The sequence below is a fragment of the Trematomus bernacchii genome, unplaced genomic scaffold, assembly GCF_902827165.1.
Source record: "Trematomus bernacchii unplaced genomic scaffold, fTreBer1.1, whole genome shotgun sequence".
Lineage (NCBI taxonomy): Eukaryota > Metazoa > Chordata > Actinopteri > Perciformes > Nototheniidae > Trematomus > Trematomus bernacchii.
Window position 1 is genome coordinate 1449697 of NW_022987840.1, and position 20324 is coordinate 1470020.

The following is a 20324-nucleotide window of genomic DNA, read 5'->3' on the forward strand; positions in this document are numbered from 1 at the left end:
GTTTATAACATCGAGTAAGTAAGAAAGGTTTCACTTGATTTACTGGAATTAATTCAACTTTAAATATAAATAATAAGAGCTAGACATTTTTTTTTTTCATACCATTTAGAAAACATCTCCCCTGTTGTTCATGCCGGAGTCGGGCTGTGGGCACGGAGGCTAGCGATGATAATTTGACTGCAGCAGTTACAGTGCTGCTATCAGCTTTCATCAGTTAGTCAAAAAAAGCTGTCTCACTATTAAATTGTAAAATGAAAATACAGAAGACACACACACACACACACACACACACACACACACACACACACACACACACACACACACACACACACACACACACACACACACACACACACACACACACACACACACACACACACACACACACACACACACACACACACACACACACACACACACACACACACACACACACACACACACACACACACACACACACACACACACACACACACACACACACACACAACTTTATGGTCAAATTGATATAAAAAATGAAAAAAGCTTGATGTTGTGTTGCGTGACCGTGGCATTAACACTCAATTGTGTCAATAAAGATGTTTTGATTACAAGGGTAATGGTTTGGAACAGATTACAAATGAACAACTCGTTTTAATACATGCAAATATTATTCATGTGATCTTCCAAAGTGTTTATGAACACAGATTAATTCTCATCCAAATGTTATCGTCATTGTAAAGCTCAGCCTGCAGCTGCTCCATTGTCAACAAACTGAGCCTGTTTGTTTGGACCTGTTTTCCTTTGCTAATTTACTTTTCTTCATTTATTTTTTCATCCACGATAAATTAGAACTATCATTTCAGAAAAGTCACGTGGCTCTCACTTTTGTCATTAAAAGATTTGGATCTATTTTTTATCGTTTTGCAACATTTATGTACCAAGATGTCCCAAGGCATTGCAACAGCTGAAAGTAAAAAAAAAAATCAGTGTCATTTCATGTAAGTGAGGATATAGAGGAACGCTGAACACAATGTGAGATCATTTCTTGTTTGTTGATATTTCTCACTTCACACTCGGCTCACGTTTTGGAAATAAGCCCTGCCTCTGGTTGCCAAGATGAATAAAATGCAATCTGTGCTGATTAATGCCAGCCAGCATGAGAACTTGAAATTGTCTGTTATCGGGGATGGAGGACTTCTGGAGGTGAAGGCTGCTGCTGAGACTCACCTCCCCAGGTTGATGACTCCTCGGGGGATTCCTGTCGGCGTGTTGAAGGCCGGCAGCAGCTTCTCTCCCAGCTCCACCACCTTTTTCTTGTAAAACTGGAAAAAAACATAAAAAAAGGTGCAATCTGGTGAATAGACAGCATATGTAGAAACCAGGGCTGTCAACTTTAATCTGTAAACGCTGACGATTAATCTAGAAACCTTAACGTGTAAAAATAAATCAACACAAATGAATCACCAAGTTTGATCTTAACTTCTTCACGTAATTCCAGCGTCGATGTTTACCATTCATTGCAGTAAAAAGGCAACGAAAGAGGAGGTATGGTGCATGCTACATGTATTACACTGACTGGGAACCACTGAACGTTGGTAAGCACTAAGCAACGGCACCCCTAAGCTACAGTATGACAAATAGCAATTGCACTTGTTCGCTTAAGGCGGGATGAAAACAGAGGAAAGGTGTTTTGCCGAACCATGAGCCACTTTCTTGAAGTTGTACAGACTTCCCACCTCTTCTCCTTAGCGTATTGACATCTTTTAGTATGTCGCTTTTATTGCATTTAAATTGTCTATTGTTTTTTACTTGTACTTGTTTTATGGTGTGTGAGCTTTGCTGTGGGATTGTTTGTACGTTTTGTTTGTTTATTTGACTGTACATCACTTTGGTCTGGAGGTTTTAAAGTGCTTTATAAAAAAATCTGTATTGTATTGTATGTATTACACAGACTGGGAACCACTGAACGTTGGTAAGCACTAAGCAACTGCATACCAAAGCTATGATAAATAGCAATTGCACTTGTTCGCTTAAGGTGCGATGAAAACAGAGGGAAGGCATTTTACTGAAGCATTCGCCAATTTCGTGAAGTTGCCCAGGAGTGGTAGATAGAGGAAGACAAGCACACTATTGTATGAACAGAAAGTGCTTGCAGTGTTAAAGCGGCAGAGAAAATATGATCACAGTGGCTTTCTGTGGCAGTGGATTGTCGATGTTTAGGCTAAGTATCGGAAAATTGTTGGACTTTACGCCAATTCTTCAGAAATCATGTTTCTAATAAAAGTAACAACGTCATGCACATCTTAATTTAAAATACCTAACATATTTGCAGAGAAAAAAAACTGCCCTTCGACTCATCCAAGCCTAAAATAAATCACTGTCACAGGCCGGCTCACATTTCCCCTCCAAAGCTAATTATCTGAAACATGAGGCCGGCTACAACGGAGCTCCAGCAGGATTAAAAGCAATCTCATCGATGTAATCTACAACGGCCCCATTTCAAACCAACGCACTTCCTCCCCATCTCCACCGGGCCCTCTGAGGCCGAGGCTGTGGCAAAGTTAATGCATCACCGTATGAGCCGGATTATCAGTCACAAACTCTCCATTAGCCAGCGGGAACAATGTTTGAAAAATTGACGACAGAGGAGTGAGATATTGAAACCCCTGACAAAGGGAGAGACGTCTGAGGAGACAAAGGTAGCCGAGCAGTGGCGGGAGGAAAAGAGGATATTCTTCAGAACTAGAAAGCCTCAGAGACACGAGAGAGAGCAGAAGAAGTGATTGAGTGGAGACGGACGCTGAATAGATATAGAGGGGAAACATAAGTCTAGACGAAGAGAAAACGCACACAGGAAAAGAGTTTGGAGAGAGTGGAGCGGTGACTCAGCAGAAATATTGAGCAAGTTATAGAGAAAATGGGAAAAACAAATTACAATCAGATAGTACACACCACTGGCCTTCACCAGGATTGTAATCATTGAGCTTGTAGTCGATAAAAGACGCTTTCACCAATCAGAGTGAACAAATATTACTGTAGATTTACTGTTTGCTGTAATGCAGTACTTGTTTTCATTGTTTCGTACCTAAAAACACATCTAGACTACGCACCTACATCATAAAACGTACATACATCATGTACGTAGACTATTCAGGACTCTCTTTGCTTAACATGCATATTTCAAAGCCAGTACCTGCAGTGTCCTCCTACTCAGGAGCGGTTCTAAGGGGGGGGGCCAACCGGGGCCAGTGCCCCCGTTACACTGACCCCTCCAAAAAAAAGGTAACAATATTACGATTAATTGGAACTAAATCAAATCAGAGACCCGGATGTACAGTGGAGATTAAACTGTTCATTACCTTATAAAAGCAAATAGTGTTTATGTTTTTTAATTCAATTGTCACTTAAAGTTACTAAAAAAAATACTCCAAATGAAAAAAACTACTGAAACAAAGGACTGTAACTTACATTTACTAAAACAAATACCTTTACAAAACCAAATAGCAATTACTGTATTTTATGTTTATTTTACACAATTACTTTATACTGTCTTTGTCTTTTTAACCCGCTTTTATTGTGCCCCTCTCATGAAATAACTAGCCCCAGCCTGGCCCCCGCAGGCAAATTGGCCTAGAACCGCCACTGCTCCTACTACCCATAAGCCTTTGCATGAAACTCTCACACGTTATCGAAGCAACCACTGTGTGATCTCTACAAAAACATCACTGACTCTCACTGTGAAGAACGAGGGATGCAAAATAGTTGGAAAATGAATAAATGAATACACAGATAAATGAATAAACAAATTGACTTGACAACTGCAGTTTCCAAATTACAAGAGCCGGCCCTTTTTCTTGTTTTTGCATTTTTCAGAAGGGCTGTTTCACGCCGGCTTGTAAACACAGAGCGAATGCTTGACCCTCAAATACAACAGCGCGTCGGACAAGATCTTTCATTACATTCAAAGTGTTCACTTAGCAAAGTCAATATGTGTGTCTAAATACTAGTCCGTTTATTAAATAGTGCTTTAAATACACTGGCCACAAATAGGAAATGTATAAAGTAACGCAAAATAACTGATGATCAAATAGTGGCAAACAAACACAGAAATACTTTTTGTATTGCTAAAGCTACTCATATTACCCTGGTGTTGCTGGACATACTCGTTGTGTATTTAAGTAGCTACTGTATGCATCTTCCTTGATAACATAATTGTGTCCCAGTTATTTGTTTATTTAATTTAATGTACTTTTATTGCTATGAGCTGGACCTTGAAAATAAATCCCCTGAAATAATGTTTTATACCTTCAGGGCCAAAAAATATATTACTCAAGGCTTCAAAAACCTGTTTATATTTTTCAAAGCAGGTTGGTGAAAAATGTATTTAAACTCGATTTTATGTTTTCTAGGTAGAGGTTTAAAGGGCTCTGTGATTTCTTTATTGCCAAAAATGTGTGGATATAGGTGGCGAAACAAAGTCAGGGTTAATTCAAGTAGAATAATACAGAGCAGCATAATACACAGCTTGATGTGTGTGTGTGTGTGTGTGTGTGTGTGTGTGTGTGTGTGTGTGTGTGTGTGTGTGTGTGTGTGTGTGTGTGTGTGTGTGTGTGTGTGTGTGTGTGTGTGTGTGTGTGTGTGTGTGTGTGTGTTCCACTGCCTCTCCAGTCCCCTGGCTCTCTATTATATCAAAGAGAGCACTAATGACCCTCTGCCTGGTCTCATTCCTCCTCCTCGGTCCTTTCTACCACCGCTGATGCTCAGTTAGACCAGAGGCACACACACACATTCAGAGCAGACACACTCTGTTCAAAAACAAGCACGCACACACACAAACGTCCTCTTAATTGTGTGCTGGGCTTGCAGCATTTAGAATTGAACTACAGAAATATACTTAAGTTTGTGTGCACTTTGTAAACAGGACGGTAAACTCACATTAGGGCTGCACATTATATTGCTTTTTTAATGTCATAGCAATGTCAAATTGCGTAATAAAACCAATGCAAATTACTGCAAAATTGCACTTGGTGACACTTAGAAAGAGAGCCAGAAGTTAACTTGTCACTAAAGTAATTTGTGTTTTATTGGGGCATTTTGTGCTAGGTCTTATCAGTGAGTTTAATAACAACAATGTTTGAAAATAATTTCCTTTACATTTTGGGGCCCTTTTTTCAAGCTTATGGGGTTTTCCTGTAGTTCCCCCCAGAGGGAGTTTCTCTCACACACCTGCCTGAAAGTTACATCACTATGGAATACACACACTTCTATACTTAAGATCGATATTAAAAAATACTGATTCAAAATTGTACAAGTTGAAGCTTTTGTTTGAACAGTTTGCAGGAGGCAGGTACTTGCTTTCAAGCAGAACAGGGGCAAAAAAACTTAGCGGGAGTGTTTACGTGTTTGGTGTAATGACGTCCTCGACAACTTCTGTAGTCCTATTCAGCCACTTGTTAACAACCATCGTTTTTCAGACACGTAAACTCTTCAAAAATCACCAGTGGGGGGTCACTGCTGATGTATTTAATGTCGTTGAACAAAACGTGACAGACCTTATTTCCAGCTATTTTCCAAAATCCTATGGAGAGATCCCATTGGCTCTGAGACGAGGGAACCGGTAGTGGTAAAATGCTAACTCACTTCCTGGTTTTAGGACTCGTCACTGCACCACTCTATTGGCTAGCACTCCAACAAAGGTAAGGGGCGGGACACCTTAAAGCGGTTGACTAATCACAACAGAGCCGGCCAGCTAACCAATCAGAGCAGACTGGGCTCTGGTTTCAGACAGAGGGTGAAAAGAAAGTATGAGAAAAATAAAGACCTTTTTGAACATTAAAGCATGGAAACATGTCACAGCAGAAGCTGGAACATATTATAACAATAGGAACCTGGACATTAGCATAATGGGGCCCCTTTAAATAATGCAGTTTATTTAAAATATGTTTTATTGCTATCGCTATATTCAACAAATGTATCGCATATTTTTCTCATATAGTGCAGCACTAACCAATTACAACCATGCTTTCCTATTCCAATATGAAACACCTAAACACTCCCATCAAGAAGCAGGGGCAGCAGATTATATCGCACTCATCTATTCTTGTTTGCTTGTTTATAAATTATGTGATTGATTAGTGTAAAACCCCCTTGGCTGGCATCTGCTCAGTGATTTACTGTACGCTGTACACACGCTGAATTGATGGCCGTGTTCATAAATCTGTCTCCACTGACACTGCTCTCTGTGCTTCACTGAGAGACTCCTCCTCCACGTGAGCTTCATCACCAAAGTGCTGCTGTAATTTCACTCTGTGTGTTTGCACCGCCTTCACATCCATCAAATGAAACAAAGCTGTCAAGAAAATCCAAGATAGTTTTTCTTCTTTTCTTTCTTAAACTCCCATGTTCTGATAAGATGAGGGACTGGCGTAACACAGTTGAACATTGATCTGCAGTGACAGCCGACAGGTCGCTTTTCTTCTCTGGTTGGGATTTCTTGTACAATGGCGAAGAGGAGGCTGGACAGAAAGTCGTTTCTATCAGCTCTGAAGCGCTGAAGACACACATCAGGCGTGCAAACATCGTCAGAGCCCAGTGGAGAGACGCTGGGAAACATTTCTAGGCCTGCCACTTCTGTTTACCAGTAAAATGTCTCAGTCCTCGCCTCAGGGAACAAAGGACACAAGAAAATAGGCCCTATGGCTCTTCCATAGCAGCTACACTACACTATGTGCTCACATGTTAGCTTTCCATTTGTACCAATGTTTGTATTTGATATTGTTTACTCGTTGCATTTACTGAGAAAAATGCATTATTTATGAATCTAAGCATGTTGGACTCTTGAAAATCTTGGATATGTTTTTAGTTACGGCCCGTCCACACATCGGCGTGCGTCACTTTTCGCCGAACTGCATTGTGGTAAGCGAAGCGGAGCTTAGCTGGCGTGGCTCGCTGCAAAAGTTGAGAAATGTTCAACTTTTGAAGCTTCTGAAGCTTCGGTGGAAGCGTCAGCCAATCAAATCCCGTTTATGCAAATCTGCCAGTACAAGCGCTAGCCAATCAAACCGCGTGTATGCTGGGAGAGACACACCGCAGGCCATTTCCTCATATTCCAAAAAATGGAGCAAGCTTCAACGCACGCCGCTGTGTGGACGGGCCGTTACTGTCCTGTCTGTTGCTCTCGGACACAAGCCTGAGAAAGGTAAAAAAAAAAAATCTTCGTAACACACATATGTATATTTTCTCTTTCAAACAATTCGTAATGTTTACAACAAGAAGAGTGAACTATGGGTTTAAGCTTCACTTTGGATTTGACGGAGTATTATTGTGATGCTATGAGTTATTGTAACGATATTATCACATTGTGCCTAAAACATTCATTAAAGAGCAGAACCTTTGCACACCTATAGATTTACTGGTACATACGAGAAGAGCAGCGGTCGAAACCCAAGGACACGAGACTCCCACCTCCTCTTTACTTGCAGTCAGAGATCAATTTTAATAACAAGGTTTCAGTACAAAGACCTTCATCGGGTGCAAGTGAAGAGGACAGTGTGCTTCTCCTTTAAACTGTCATGAAATGTATCTATTGGAGTTGAATGCAATTACTTTGCACCTTTGCTTGGATTAATCAAACCTCACAAACACCATATAAACCAAATATGCAACAGTTGGTCACTGCGAAAGTTTTAATATAAAAGAAACTAAAAACAACACAAACACACCTACTACATCTCACCAGGTTGTACCTTCTTCTTCACATTAAGGACACATTCTCACGTCTGTTCTTCAGCAGGTGACGGACACAGTGAATACATAATGTGGTAATAAAATGACAACGTGTGTCTGGTTGCTGATGTGTTTGAGAGACTCATCAGCATCACTAATCCTTCACTTACAGTCACTGATTCTGATTTAAAATGTATGCTTTTAAAGTGAGAACAAAGCCCTGTCTCTTTTACACCTGCAGTCACCTCCTCCTTTTTCATATTATTCATCTGTAGGAGACATAGGAGGCAGAAAATCTGCGAGTGAAGGCGAGGAATTGATGGTAACTAAGTGTGTCATAGAAAACACATCTACATTTTGAAGGCAAATCTGAGCTTCAGTAGGCAGCTTGTGATTTCACACATGCAGAGATTATGCATAATTCTCCCTTTTTGCAAGTCCGGCACAGCAACCAGTTGTTTTTCTGTGAGAGAAGTTCATTTGAAGTCACTTCAGGTTCCTGTGCTGCAAAAATAACGACCAAATCAAAAATCTCAGCGGGTGACATTTTGAGAATCTTCTGATGTTGCCAAAAGGCTTTTTACTTTAGACTGCAGATCAACCATTTATATTTGGCAGCTTATGAACATAGATCTGCAAAGTAACCTTTTGTGCGTCAGTCACTATCTCACGCCAGCATGCAACTCCACAGTCATTTTCTCATCATCCTTTTTCGCTTTGTCCTGAACATCGGAGGACAGCTTGATCGAAAAAAGAAATCTATAAAGCGGCTAAAAGGCAGCCTAGTCAATCAGCAGGCGACAAGGAAGAAAAACAACTCATGCCCTACTGTCGTATCATTTAGAGAAATCTTTTCACGACAGCAATCACCTGTGGATGAGCTACGGGAAAGACAGATAAGACTGATTGTGTCGTGTGTTGCCGTTGTCGATATTTTGGCCATCTTAAGAACTACCCAGAGCCCATCGTGACGTCTTTAAAATGTCTTGTTTTGTCTCAAATCCAAAAGAATTCAATTAAAACCAAGAAAAGCAAACAGCCAGATAGGTGAGCAGCTGGAAAATTACTTAAACAACAACAACAGGTTAAGTTGTTTGTGTAATTGTGACTTTGGGGAATCGAAACTAACCAATTATCCACAATAACACAAAACCTATCGAAGCAGCAGTGGGAAACATTTGTGTGCCGCAAGGTAAAATTACTGTTTTTGTTAAAGAAATGTCAGCAAGCAAATTAGTATTCTGAATATAACGTAAATTCACCTTTGGATGTGTGACTAATATACATGCCTTTGGACCGGCATGCTGGTAGTTCACCATGTAGAGCGTGTAGCGCTAAGGCTGAGTCATACCGCAGAAACCCAGGTTTTTAAATCAGCCTCAGGGCCATTGCTGATACATATTTAAAAAGAAAATGACAATGATATGCAGTACATTGCTTTGATCATGTTACAATTACTCATACCTGCTATTCCAAAGTGGGGCCTCCACTGTTGCTAATACACAGAATATGGATAAGTACCTCTCACAACCCCCACTTCAAAACAACTGAACCATCCCTTTACATTTAGCTTTTGAAACGTTTCAGACATTTGTTTTCAAACTGACAGATTTTTCTTCACTGCCTCTTTTGGCCTTGACATAACATCCCAGAGTCCTCACAGAATACGATCAAGGTGTAGATTACTTCACTCTGAGATTCAAGTAAAGTCTTCCTCAAGTTTGTCAAGTGGAATCTGAAGTCATCAATTTATGGCGCTGAAGGCTCAATTTATCTACTCCTCCAGTCATGTCGATATGATTAATAACTGGCGCGCGAGTAAAGGGAAGAAAATCCACATTGTCTCATTAGAATCAACTTTTATCAGAGAGTCGATCCATCATAAAAGTGCCATGAGTAAGAAATCCAGACACAGTGTGAAAACTAAATGGAAAAGGATATAAAACAGTATGCTTCACCATAAGTTAAACTTTTCACCTGCGGGGGAATGTGTACCGTCTGTAGGTGTATGTTTTTGTGCATTGTCTTTTCTACAAAACTATGACATTTCAAAACTGTGCCACTACTAACAGACACACACATGTGAAAACACGCTGCTGACTGAAAGAAATCCGAGGTTTAATTCTGCTGAAGCCGTAATAAGACTTTCATTTTCTCGGTGCAACGGTGTAACAAAAAGTCAATTCTTTATAAGCAGCGGCTGCACCTTGTTTAGTTTCTCTCCCAGCGCGCATTGATCATTATTACAATGTTTTTCTTTTCTCTGTTTCTTCATGGGCCTGTAAGGGGAACAAGAGGAATATTCAAAAAGAAACAGATACACTTCAGGTATCTCAAACACTGGGTGTAGCCGATTGATAGGAATATTACAAGTCTAGGCTTCAATCATATTCGCCAATATTTCTCCCGACTCCGAAGAGACTGACAGGAGGAAAACTTTTGTTGCACATTGATTTCACTCTTCATTTCACAAGCAACTGGTGCGAGCTGACTGTGAAGCAGAAGAGTCCACAACAAGTTCAACAAGTCTGTGATGAACATTGTTTTCCATTCAGCTACAGATGGTGGCTGTGTTGAGCAGCATTGGTGTGTACACAAATAAATATGCAAAGTTAACAAGGGCAGGATAGCACAAGAAAAGCTGTCTGTAGAGTACATTAGGCTCTCTTAAAACCATTAGTGTACCAAAAGAAAGCTAAGGATTGCTCATTTTGGAACCAACATTTCCTTCTACCATTGCCCGTGATTTATTAACTAATCTATATCAGTGAGTGACATTGATGTGTTGAAGACTCTCCTCTCACTCGCAGCACGCAGTCCCACATCAGCCTGATGTCGGAAACGAAAAAAGTACTCTGCATAATTTATGCAGCATAGCACCGCCTGAGAGTGAGTAGGCGAACATGCTAAAGCAGAGCCATTAAATTAGACATGAAGACTTTTCAGAAAACAAATACAGCGGTTAAAACGGGAGGACCCACCACAGACCAAATAGAAAAACAAACAAGTGGCGCCTGCTCAATCAAACCCCCGCTGGAAAGGAGCAGCTCTGAATTAGACCACGTTACAGCTATATTGTTAAACAATGTTCATCAGATTAAATGTTCTCCGCTGAAGCACATGACCGCCCACCTACTTGCTACCCCTCCCTTTGACCCACTAAACTATATGAATCATTTCACAGTTTGCTGACTGCTGCTACTGTATAATACAACAGTCTCTGTTATTCCTCCCCATCCAATGATGCAATTACCGTGCATATATACTCTCTGTCTTCAGCTCTCTGGGTAACCCAGAGCCTAATTACTGAGTATGAACGCACATCATTATATCTGCCAAGTGTGTTTGTCTGAATGCCAGGAAAAGGCATTTCCTGCTGCAAAGGATTATGGATGATTGTGAAGATGTCGTTGATTGGCTTTCGTAAACATGGCTGGTCATAACTTGGATGTTTTAACTTGGATGTAATCTTAACCTTTTACAGGGTAGCCGCCGAGTGGCAATGTATTCTTACGTTTCTTCTACAGGAAGTCAGGCGACGCTGTCTTACATCTAAAGCTGATTGTTGTGTGCAATGTTGTGGCAATACCATGCCAGCATGAAATGAAAGAGATGAGGTGCAGCAGGAAGAGTTAATCCCACCATCTTCCACCGTTAAGAAAAATACATGTTATTTCTTGTTCGATTTGTGAAAACATCTTTGAGCTGCCTGTCATAGCAAACCACTGCGAGCCATTGTCTTCGCACCTTGAGAGATAATAGTGTTGGCACGCTAGTCCTCATCAGCTACCCAGTGTGCCACACAGGGGAAACAAAAGACATTTTCCTATCACGTAACAACACTCTTATACCTGTTTGCATTATGGATGTTAAAATGATAAACTATTTTCATATCAATATTGTTAACTGTTTATTCCCCCCGTATGATTGCTTATGTTGTCTGTCCTACTGCCGTGTTTTTAATGTTATGTATGTCTAGTTTTTGCACACTGGGACAAAGTTGCACTCTAAATCTCATTGTACTTTTTGTATAATGGCAATAAAAGGCTTTAACATGTCATTCAAGATCAGCCATCACGTAGCAACAGACCAGACAGACCTTGTGACCCATCAATAATTCATCCTACAATAGGCCTGCTGCCGTAACCTCTGCCATGATTACTGGGGAAGAAGTACAAGAGGAAGATTTGATGTGGGGAGGATGTCAGGTCCAGTTCTCATTAGTCTGTGGCAGAGTCTCCCAGGCCCGGTGTGGGAGGACAACGGGCACCTCGTGGCCCTCTCTGAGACACAGAAGAGCTAACCGGTACATTCCTGTGTGGGCACCGGCAGACAATACTCCCTGAGAAACTGGAGGAAATCTGAGAGATCTTATTAAGGCCTAAGAGAGAAAAACTGTCTGAGGCAGTCTGTCAGTTACATGCAAATGGCTGAGATACAGCAAGACTGTGTGGGTGAAGGATTAAAGTTTCCACACTTTATATCCTGTCAGCAACTTGCAATCAGAAACACAATCTTAAACTTTTAAGCCCTGGTAGATTCACCTGCAGGCTGCACTGTTCATTATACTCCTCGGTACAGAGTACAATGGTGAAAGATTAAACACAAGTTTGTACTTGGGGAAGTGCTACATGGCAGCGAAGCGGTCACTGAACATTGTTAGAAAAGCAGAGTACATGACTTTAGAAAGCACATTTAATTAGAAAATTGGGCGTTTTACTGTATTTGCGATACCGTCAGTCGAGAAGTGACACTTTGCCTTGAAATAGCTCAAGAGGAAAAGTTCAGTGAAATGGAAAAAAGCTTGTTGGTATAATTGCTTTCAATTTCAAGTGGCTATTTTGGTCTCAGGATAATACAATGTCATGTCTTCTGTAGGTAATAAACATCAGTAGTGGTCAAGCTAAACTGTTAACCTCACGATGGCGATACATGGATGGTCAGGGGATTTAAATTATAACAATTCATCCTCGAGGAATCAAGAAAGTCGGCACAACATTTTGTGCTTTTCCATCATCAATTGAGATATTTCACTTAACTGAAAAACTGCAGGGGGTCGCAAGGTCAGTGATCACCAAAGTGAAAAGGGTTTCTCCTCTGCAGACAAAAATCTCCTCTAAGAAAGACTTGACCAAAAAAAGAAAAACATGATCCTGGAGAAAAGAGCCAGCAGATTGCAGGAGAGTGGTAATGAGAAGGAGGAATGCCATGCGATGAGGGTGTGAGGGATGAAGTGTAGAAGATAGAGCCGTCACAGCCTTAGTGGGAGAGAAAGAGAGAAAGGGTTGTCTCTGAATCTTTGACTGGGATGAAAAGAGGCAAGAGGAAGACCCGATTTGTGTTATCTGCGTGGCCTAGCGTGTATCTGCGGTTCAGTTGGCGATATGAGTTGTTTGTGGAGGGAAAGATAGAGAGAAAGGGAAGTGAGGCTTCTTTTAAAGCTCCTGCTGGCAGAGGCAGGCGTCATCGAGTCGACACAGCGGGGCCATGCGTGTGGTACAGAGACGAAGAGGGACGGAGAGTGTGTGTGTGGAAGCTGGAGAGACAGATGTTTGCAGGAGATTCATCTGTAAATTAGGATGCCTTATAACCAGCTTTTAGAGAGTATTGCTTATGGTGTGAAACCTTTTTCTGCAGGAGGTTATTGAGTTATCAGCAGCTCACAATGAAGAGGAAGGTGGTGAAGAGTACAGTGTAGTAAGCAGAGTGCACTCGGGAGGCGAGGATGTGCTGTCATGCATGTCAGCCACTGTCATTTAACTCCACCGACTCTGAAGGGTGGTGTCTTTGGAGTAAAGTTGCTACCATGAATGACAAAAACTCTGTGTAATCTACCCTCCTTCAAAAGAAAAAAAGATGCCTTCATAATTACCAAGCCTCTATAGAGTCTGTGAAGAAAAGGCAATTCAACTTAACACAGCGCACAGGCTGCGTAGCGTAGATAACCGCCAATCAGACCCACAAAATTTCACTGCTTTTCCTAGAAAATTGAAACGGGTAAGACACTTGAAAACTCAATTTCACAAGTTCTTCAAACAAGCTGAATGTGAAGGCAGCTGCTCACTTGTTATGGTAGACATTTCATCAGCAAGCTTTAATGTCATTTATTTTTAAAAAGAGAAAAACTGTAAAGGTGTAAACGGTCAAACTAAAGGTGTTACCTTATTAAAAAACGATATGAGATGGTAATATATACACAATTGTAATGTACTTTTGTCAATGTGTGTTTTATCTGTAGCATTGTAGTCATTATAAATGGCTGTTTAATTGGCACGTAAACTAATTCATTCTTTCGTTCAGCAAATCCAACTTAAAAACTGGCATTTTCCATAAACAGACATTTGATGTCCACTCTTTTAAATGGGCTGAAAAATCCTATTTTCCCCGCCTCTGAAATGAGAACATGTTTTATGACATTTACCTTGACCTCCCACATTTCACCACGTGACCTCACATCTGTCACAGATGGTGTGATAATGCTCTGAGGGCCGTTCACCACAGCAGAGAAAATTGAATGTCAGCCATCAGGTAGCCAAGGTTTTTCTGGATTAAATATCTTGTACATCAATCCTATACATCTTTTAGTGAAATAGGATAAATGACTTCTTGTAAAATCCTCTTTTTACAAGCTGCTTGGTCAACAAGGTGGTGTACTGAGTGCAGGGAATTTAAGACTTTTAATCTGCTGCAAGGCCCGCGGTCAAGTGCACTCGAGTGTCCTTGAGAAAACAATGAATCTGTATTAGCTGTGAGGATGATCTTCTGCTCACAGAAGTGAAATGACAAACTCCCTGCAGGCTACAGTACTGAAATACAATGAAAGAGGCAGCCCTTTCACACATCACACTGTTTATGCAAACCGTCTAAAAAAAACACATCAGCCGTAGACATGCCTTCAGGCTTTTGTCCGCTGCTGTTTAACAGCACTACACACACGCAATGCTGATGTCATGCCATTATGCCTGTGATCTAAAATGCAAGTTGGTGCCGCCGATATTGAATCATCCCCTTAGGATAAGAAGCAGATGGTATATTCTTCCTCTCCACTTCCACAAAGGTTTCTGATGGACCTCCTTCATTCTTGCAGCAGCAGCCTCCGTCCACTAGGCTATCATCATCTCCGTGTTTACCTCAGGGACCTACTTAGATGCCGATGCGTTCTCCTCTCTGATTGGCCTGGCTCGCTTCCTGTTGCCGCGCACATGCTGTTGCCATGGTTTTGTCTGGGGCTGCGCTGCAGTTTTCGCTAGCTCCATCTGTCTTTGGTGTCAGCTGAGTGGAAAACGCTGTGATTCCATTCATTTTCTCACCAGGGGGGCGGCATCCATCCTGCTGCCACTCCTCTGTCTCTGCACTGGCACACATCAACGCAATTCCCCCCGACTCTGGTTCAGCACACAGCGTGACAGTAAAGAAGATTGTTGTGGGGGGGTTGGACATGCTTCATGAATTTGAAGGCAAAATAATGTTAGGAAAGCTGAACAGATTCGCTACACTCCTGCCAACAGACCCAGGTGCTGGATTCAAGCACTGGGATGGAAAACAAAAAGTAGTGTGGAGCTATTCTGAGCCCGAAGAGAAAGGAGGTCACTCAAGAGAGCTAAATGCTTGAATTTCATAATTACATTACTTGCTGCTACACCTTTTTACCCCATATGTGTCCATCACTGCATAACGTCTACATTATTTGTCTCTGTTAATTGGGAAGTCTGCCTGAATACTTCAAGTTTGACTACTTTAGAAAGTGGAAGTGGGGACATGGACAGGCCTGGTTACAGAGGTGCAGTGTTGACAGTGTGCCCACTGAGGCAGTGCCAGTGTAGAGCCATGCTTGAGAGCATCTGGTTTGTAGCTTTTCCACCTGAGATTAGCACCTGTAAATCTGTAGTCACTGGCCCTTAGCCATTCCTCCTGGAACAAGCCAATATGGTTTGCTCCATTTTTTCCTCAGGGTATTGTTGAGTTTGCACAATTGTTACTTGGATTTGCATTTTGAACATACAAACAATAAATTGCACTACACCAGCTCGAACAAAAAAGACAGCTACAGGCCCCATGCCTGTAGCTGTCTTTTTTCAACAACATAAATAAACATGAATCTTTCTGACACTCTTTCTGCTCCGTAAGAGCAGTGCTTTGACCTCTCACACAAACTGGATTATCTCAGGGCTCCAAGATAGTGAGTAATGGTGTCTGATATTCCTCGGCCTGTTGGATGTACGAGGCCCTCTGGGTCATCCGAGCGATCCCTGTCTTCCAACAAATGTCAGAGCTCATAGATATTACATGGGGGCTTCTGCCTTTTGATGATAATTAAATGGTACTGCTCACAAAGTGCAAAGATAAATAGGAAGGCAGGAAGAAGAGGGAAATGAGTGAGTGGATGGAGAATGGAGGGAAAGGCAGGAAGAGAAAGGACTATATGGATGATTTGTGGTATATCCCGATCAATACTAGTTTTTTTTTAGGCATATACGACCTTTTGTGGATTTGAACGTCTTGTAAATGTTAAGTCAAGAAAGTGGATAAACAGTTATTGTATTGTGCTGTGTCTTTTGACTGTGTAATCATGAACTATGAGTCTTATCATGAAATACACAGTTTTCAGCTCACAGCTTGCAGGTTTTAAATGAATGCAGGAGAGGATAAAGAAGCACAGTCAGAGGAGGGATGGATGGCTCGACACAAGAAATGCTGCCAAATTGTTCAGAAAGCCAGATTTAAGTGTGATTCACTAAATGAATATCCTCCCTGGAGCAGAGCATTATTTGTCAGCCCGGTCAGATAACATATACAACTAAGCTTTTTCTTCCTGAAGGTGAGCTGGCTGGTCAAAAATAAAACTTTAAACTTGAGTGAAATGCATTCCTCAGGGGGCCATGGACTCAGAGCTAACGGGCTAACGCCACCCACCAGCATGCTACCATTCACAGGCAGCCCACCATCTGTGACGAACATTAATGTTACTCACTTGCCCAGTGTTGAAATGTGCTCATAAGGACGGATTGTGATGGAGGCTGACCCTGAAGGGCGACGCTGAGGCAGAACACCAGGCGGCCATCAGCTCGCCACTCAACTGAGAGGCAGCTGTTGATCGCATCAGGGGGTCCTCAATCGATGAGGACGAAGAACAACACTGAGCTGCAGAGAGGGTCCGACTTCAGTCCACATTAAAGTGTGTGTGTGTGTGTGTGTGGAGGAAATTGTTGTGTTTTATCTTAATGTGTGCATATGTGTAAATGTGTCTGTTGATTGTATATATATATACATATTTGTACATATTTGTATTTGGGATTGTTGGAAACGTTATTTCGATCTCTCTGTCTGTACAAACACACAGAAAAATTGACATTAAAGTTGACTTTGACTTTTGACTTTGAAATAAGTATTTGATCCCTTGCAGATTTTGTAAGTTTGCCGAATTACAAAGAAATTAACAGTCTATAATTTGATTTTGGTAGGTTTATTTTAACAGTGAGAGTAAGAATATTAAAAAGAAAATCCAGAAATTGACATTATATAAAAGATAACAATGTATTTGCATTTAACCGTGGGAAATAAGTATTTGATCCCCTTGCGACAAACAAGGATTCTGGCTCCTACATTCCACTGTATGTGTGTGTGTTGTGGCTGGATCTGTCACATCATAGTGCCAGTGCTCTTGATGAATCCCTGGTCGTCCCTGCGTTGAGAGTCAAATGTTTAAAGTTATTTATTGATGCGTATAATACAATCAGCTTAACGCAGCGCTACCAATGATTGGCCTTTCTGTTACATCAGAGCAAATCCCCAATGTGTGTTTGTGAAGCTGCACTTTAAAGTGTCAGAGTAATACATGTAAAGCATTCGTTCATGGATAAATTAAAGGTTTCTGAAAGTCACCTTGGTGGTAACTTCACCAAGCCAAAGTCTGTTGCGATCAAGAGAGCGGCATGCTGAGTGGCGTTGGTTAATCTCCAGGTCCAGTCAGGACACCTGGGCTTCGTTTGGACGAGTCACCGGTTCTGTCGCCCCGAATAAGCCTGCCGTCCCCACCGATGCTGTGAGAGCAGGCTGCCGGTCAGCTTGTATTAATTTCAGAGAGCTGCAGGGACTCGCTGTGTCCACAGTCGTGACAATAGCAGAGCCAAGGTGTCTCCTGGGAAGGCACGCTGTCACTCCTGCCACACTAATGTCCACACAGGAGGCTTAACATTTCTCTCTTTCCTTTCTTTTACTCGCATTAGGCACTGCTCCGGCTTGTCTCAAACAGCAGTGGCTTTTGCAAAGAGCTCACCTGTCTTTTGAAGAGAAGTGAAAGCAGGAGTGTTAGTTGGCAGCTCCTCGGGGGACCCAGTTTGAGGTTGCAGATGTGTCACATTAAGGCCAGCGACCTGCTTGGCTGCAAACCGCCTCACCACGAATCACCTGCCTTCTCTTTCTCTCTTCCTCTCAGTGCCAATTCTCTGACCACTGATTCACTCATTTGCCGTCGACTCAAACATGCCAATTAGCAGACAACTTAATTGCTCATTCACAGTTAAAACATCTGAGTATAAAAACATTGGAGAGGCCATTAGACGTTTGGGTTCAGACGTGAGTGCGGAGAGAAGAAGCTGTTTGCACCTGAGGAAGCCAATTCAAATTAAAATGGCCGAAGTGTCTGACACTGACTGTACCCGAGTGCTTCACAATTAAAGCTTAGTTATATAAAAATTAAGCTTTTCCACCGTTTCTCATCTAGTATTTTATCTCACGCTCTCTCTTGAATATGACATACACTCTGACATTTCTCCACATATTATTAATAGATGCTTATGAACAATTAATTCCATTTTCCATTATTTTCTACTGCTACTCAATTTGTCAGTTCTCACAACAGGATAAGGTTATATTAACTAATCCCTGAGAAACACTAGAGCTGTTTTAAATTGAGTAAGTTATCATACAGTATAGATAATTAAACCTGCCAACAGGAACGGTGAAGTACATTTTCTAAAATACTGTGTTCAAATGTTGAGGTACTAAGATCATTCTCAATTATTTCCATTATATAATACATGTTGGTTTTACCATACACTACATATACATTACAGTACATAACATATATTTATTCTACAGATTAAGATTTAACATTCTGTACACACTGTAGATCTCCATTGTATCAATCAATTTTCTTGATTAATCTTAAAAAGTATTCTTTATTACATGTTTCCAAAAAAATATTGCAGTGGTATTCATCTGTTTTGTTAAGTCTTTTGTAAAAAAACTAAACAATTGCTTGACAAGTTGATCTTAATCTCAAACTACTGAAGCTTTCACTCACATCTCCCAGTCCTAATCAATGAATGAAGATATCTCAGCTACAGTATGGTACATTGTGAAGTACGGTAGTTCAAATGGGCTCGACCTTCTCACGCTCAAACATCAAAAGGCCTACATGTTGATCCAAAGATAATATTAAACCAAAAGTATAACATATTCAACATCTTGCAAGAGGCCATGCGTACGAGTAGTGCTATGTTTCAGTAGATTTTGGTAATAGTACTTCTGTATTTTGGGTTTTTATATAGTTGTATATATCTGAAAACGTAGTCCACCTCAACTGAGAAAGCTACAGAAGTACTGACTGGGTCATGAGAGAGTGAGAGATTCTCTTTTCTCTTCAGTACAATACCTTTAGTGAGAGCCAGACTTTACGTCTATGCTCCGTGGGCTGAATGTGAGGATACGGACAGGGCCAAAACACTGCTTGGCACAAAAAAGGAAGCACTTCCCTGCCCCACTACGCTGGCACCCTGCCCGCTCGCAGCCAGTTTCAGCCAGCTTCGCCCCTTTAAAGCTACCATGGCATTTTCTCCCTATAAATCCCTGACAGGCAAATCAAAACATGTTCCCCCCCACCCTGGGCTACAACGCAGGTTAACTTGATCCATGCAATCAAAGAGCTGGCGACAAAATCACACTGAGATGGGGTTCATTAAGGCCCAAATTAGCCTGCAACTTCAAAGGGAAGCACCCCTGATTGGCTCTGATTGATATCATTATGAGAGCGCTGATTGTGTAGCCAAAGCTCTCTTAGATAGTTGGCTGTAAAATAAGACCAAAATGTTTTTCTGAGGAAGAGAGAACAAGCCTTGACCGGAGGGGCTGAGTGGAGGTCACCATGTGTTCATTTCTTGGCTGTAATGAAATGTCCTGCTAGAAGGAATTGGCCCAATCTCTGCCTTCGAAAACAGTTTGGATGATAGCAGAGGAATTGGTGGGAAATGGGCTCAAGGGGAGCAGAAACAGTGGTGGAATTGGACATGGAGGATTGACATGTTCTGGATTCACAGAGGAAATGATGCAGAGGAAGCAGATGGAGTCGGGCAGAACGGAGCGGATGTTTCCTGTTGGCTCCTGGGATGTAATTACAGGGTAATGAAAAGATCATTTCTGAGGTGATGCTCATATATTTCACTTTTAATTTGAACAGACATGGTATGACTGTTTAACATCCTGGGCATGAGGACACCTTAGGGGGTCTGAGATAGATCTGAGAGGATGCATAATTAACTGAAGGGATGAAAAGAAAAGGAAATTCCTGATGATGGTTGTTTTATCTTCTTTCGTAACCATTTAAAAAAAACATAATA

The 20324-nt window shown here is 41.4% G+C and overlaps 1 protein-coding gene across 2 annotated transcripts in view; it reads right to left on the reverse strand.

Annotated features, from left to right (window-relative positions):
- LOC117500575 (mannosyl-oligosaccharide 1,2-alpha-mannosidase IA) overlaps nt 1-20324 on the reverse strand; it is a 192694-nt gene that overhangs the window by 27890 nt on the left and 144480 nt on the right. For both annotated transcript variants that reach the window (XM_034153477.1, XM_034153478.1), the window contains exon 5: nt 1210-1304. In XM_034153477.1, the coding sequence (XP_034009368.1) occupies nt 1210-1304 (95 nt within the window). The remainder of the gene's footprint in view (nt 1-1209; nt 1305-20324) is intronic.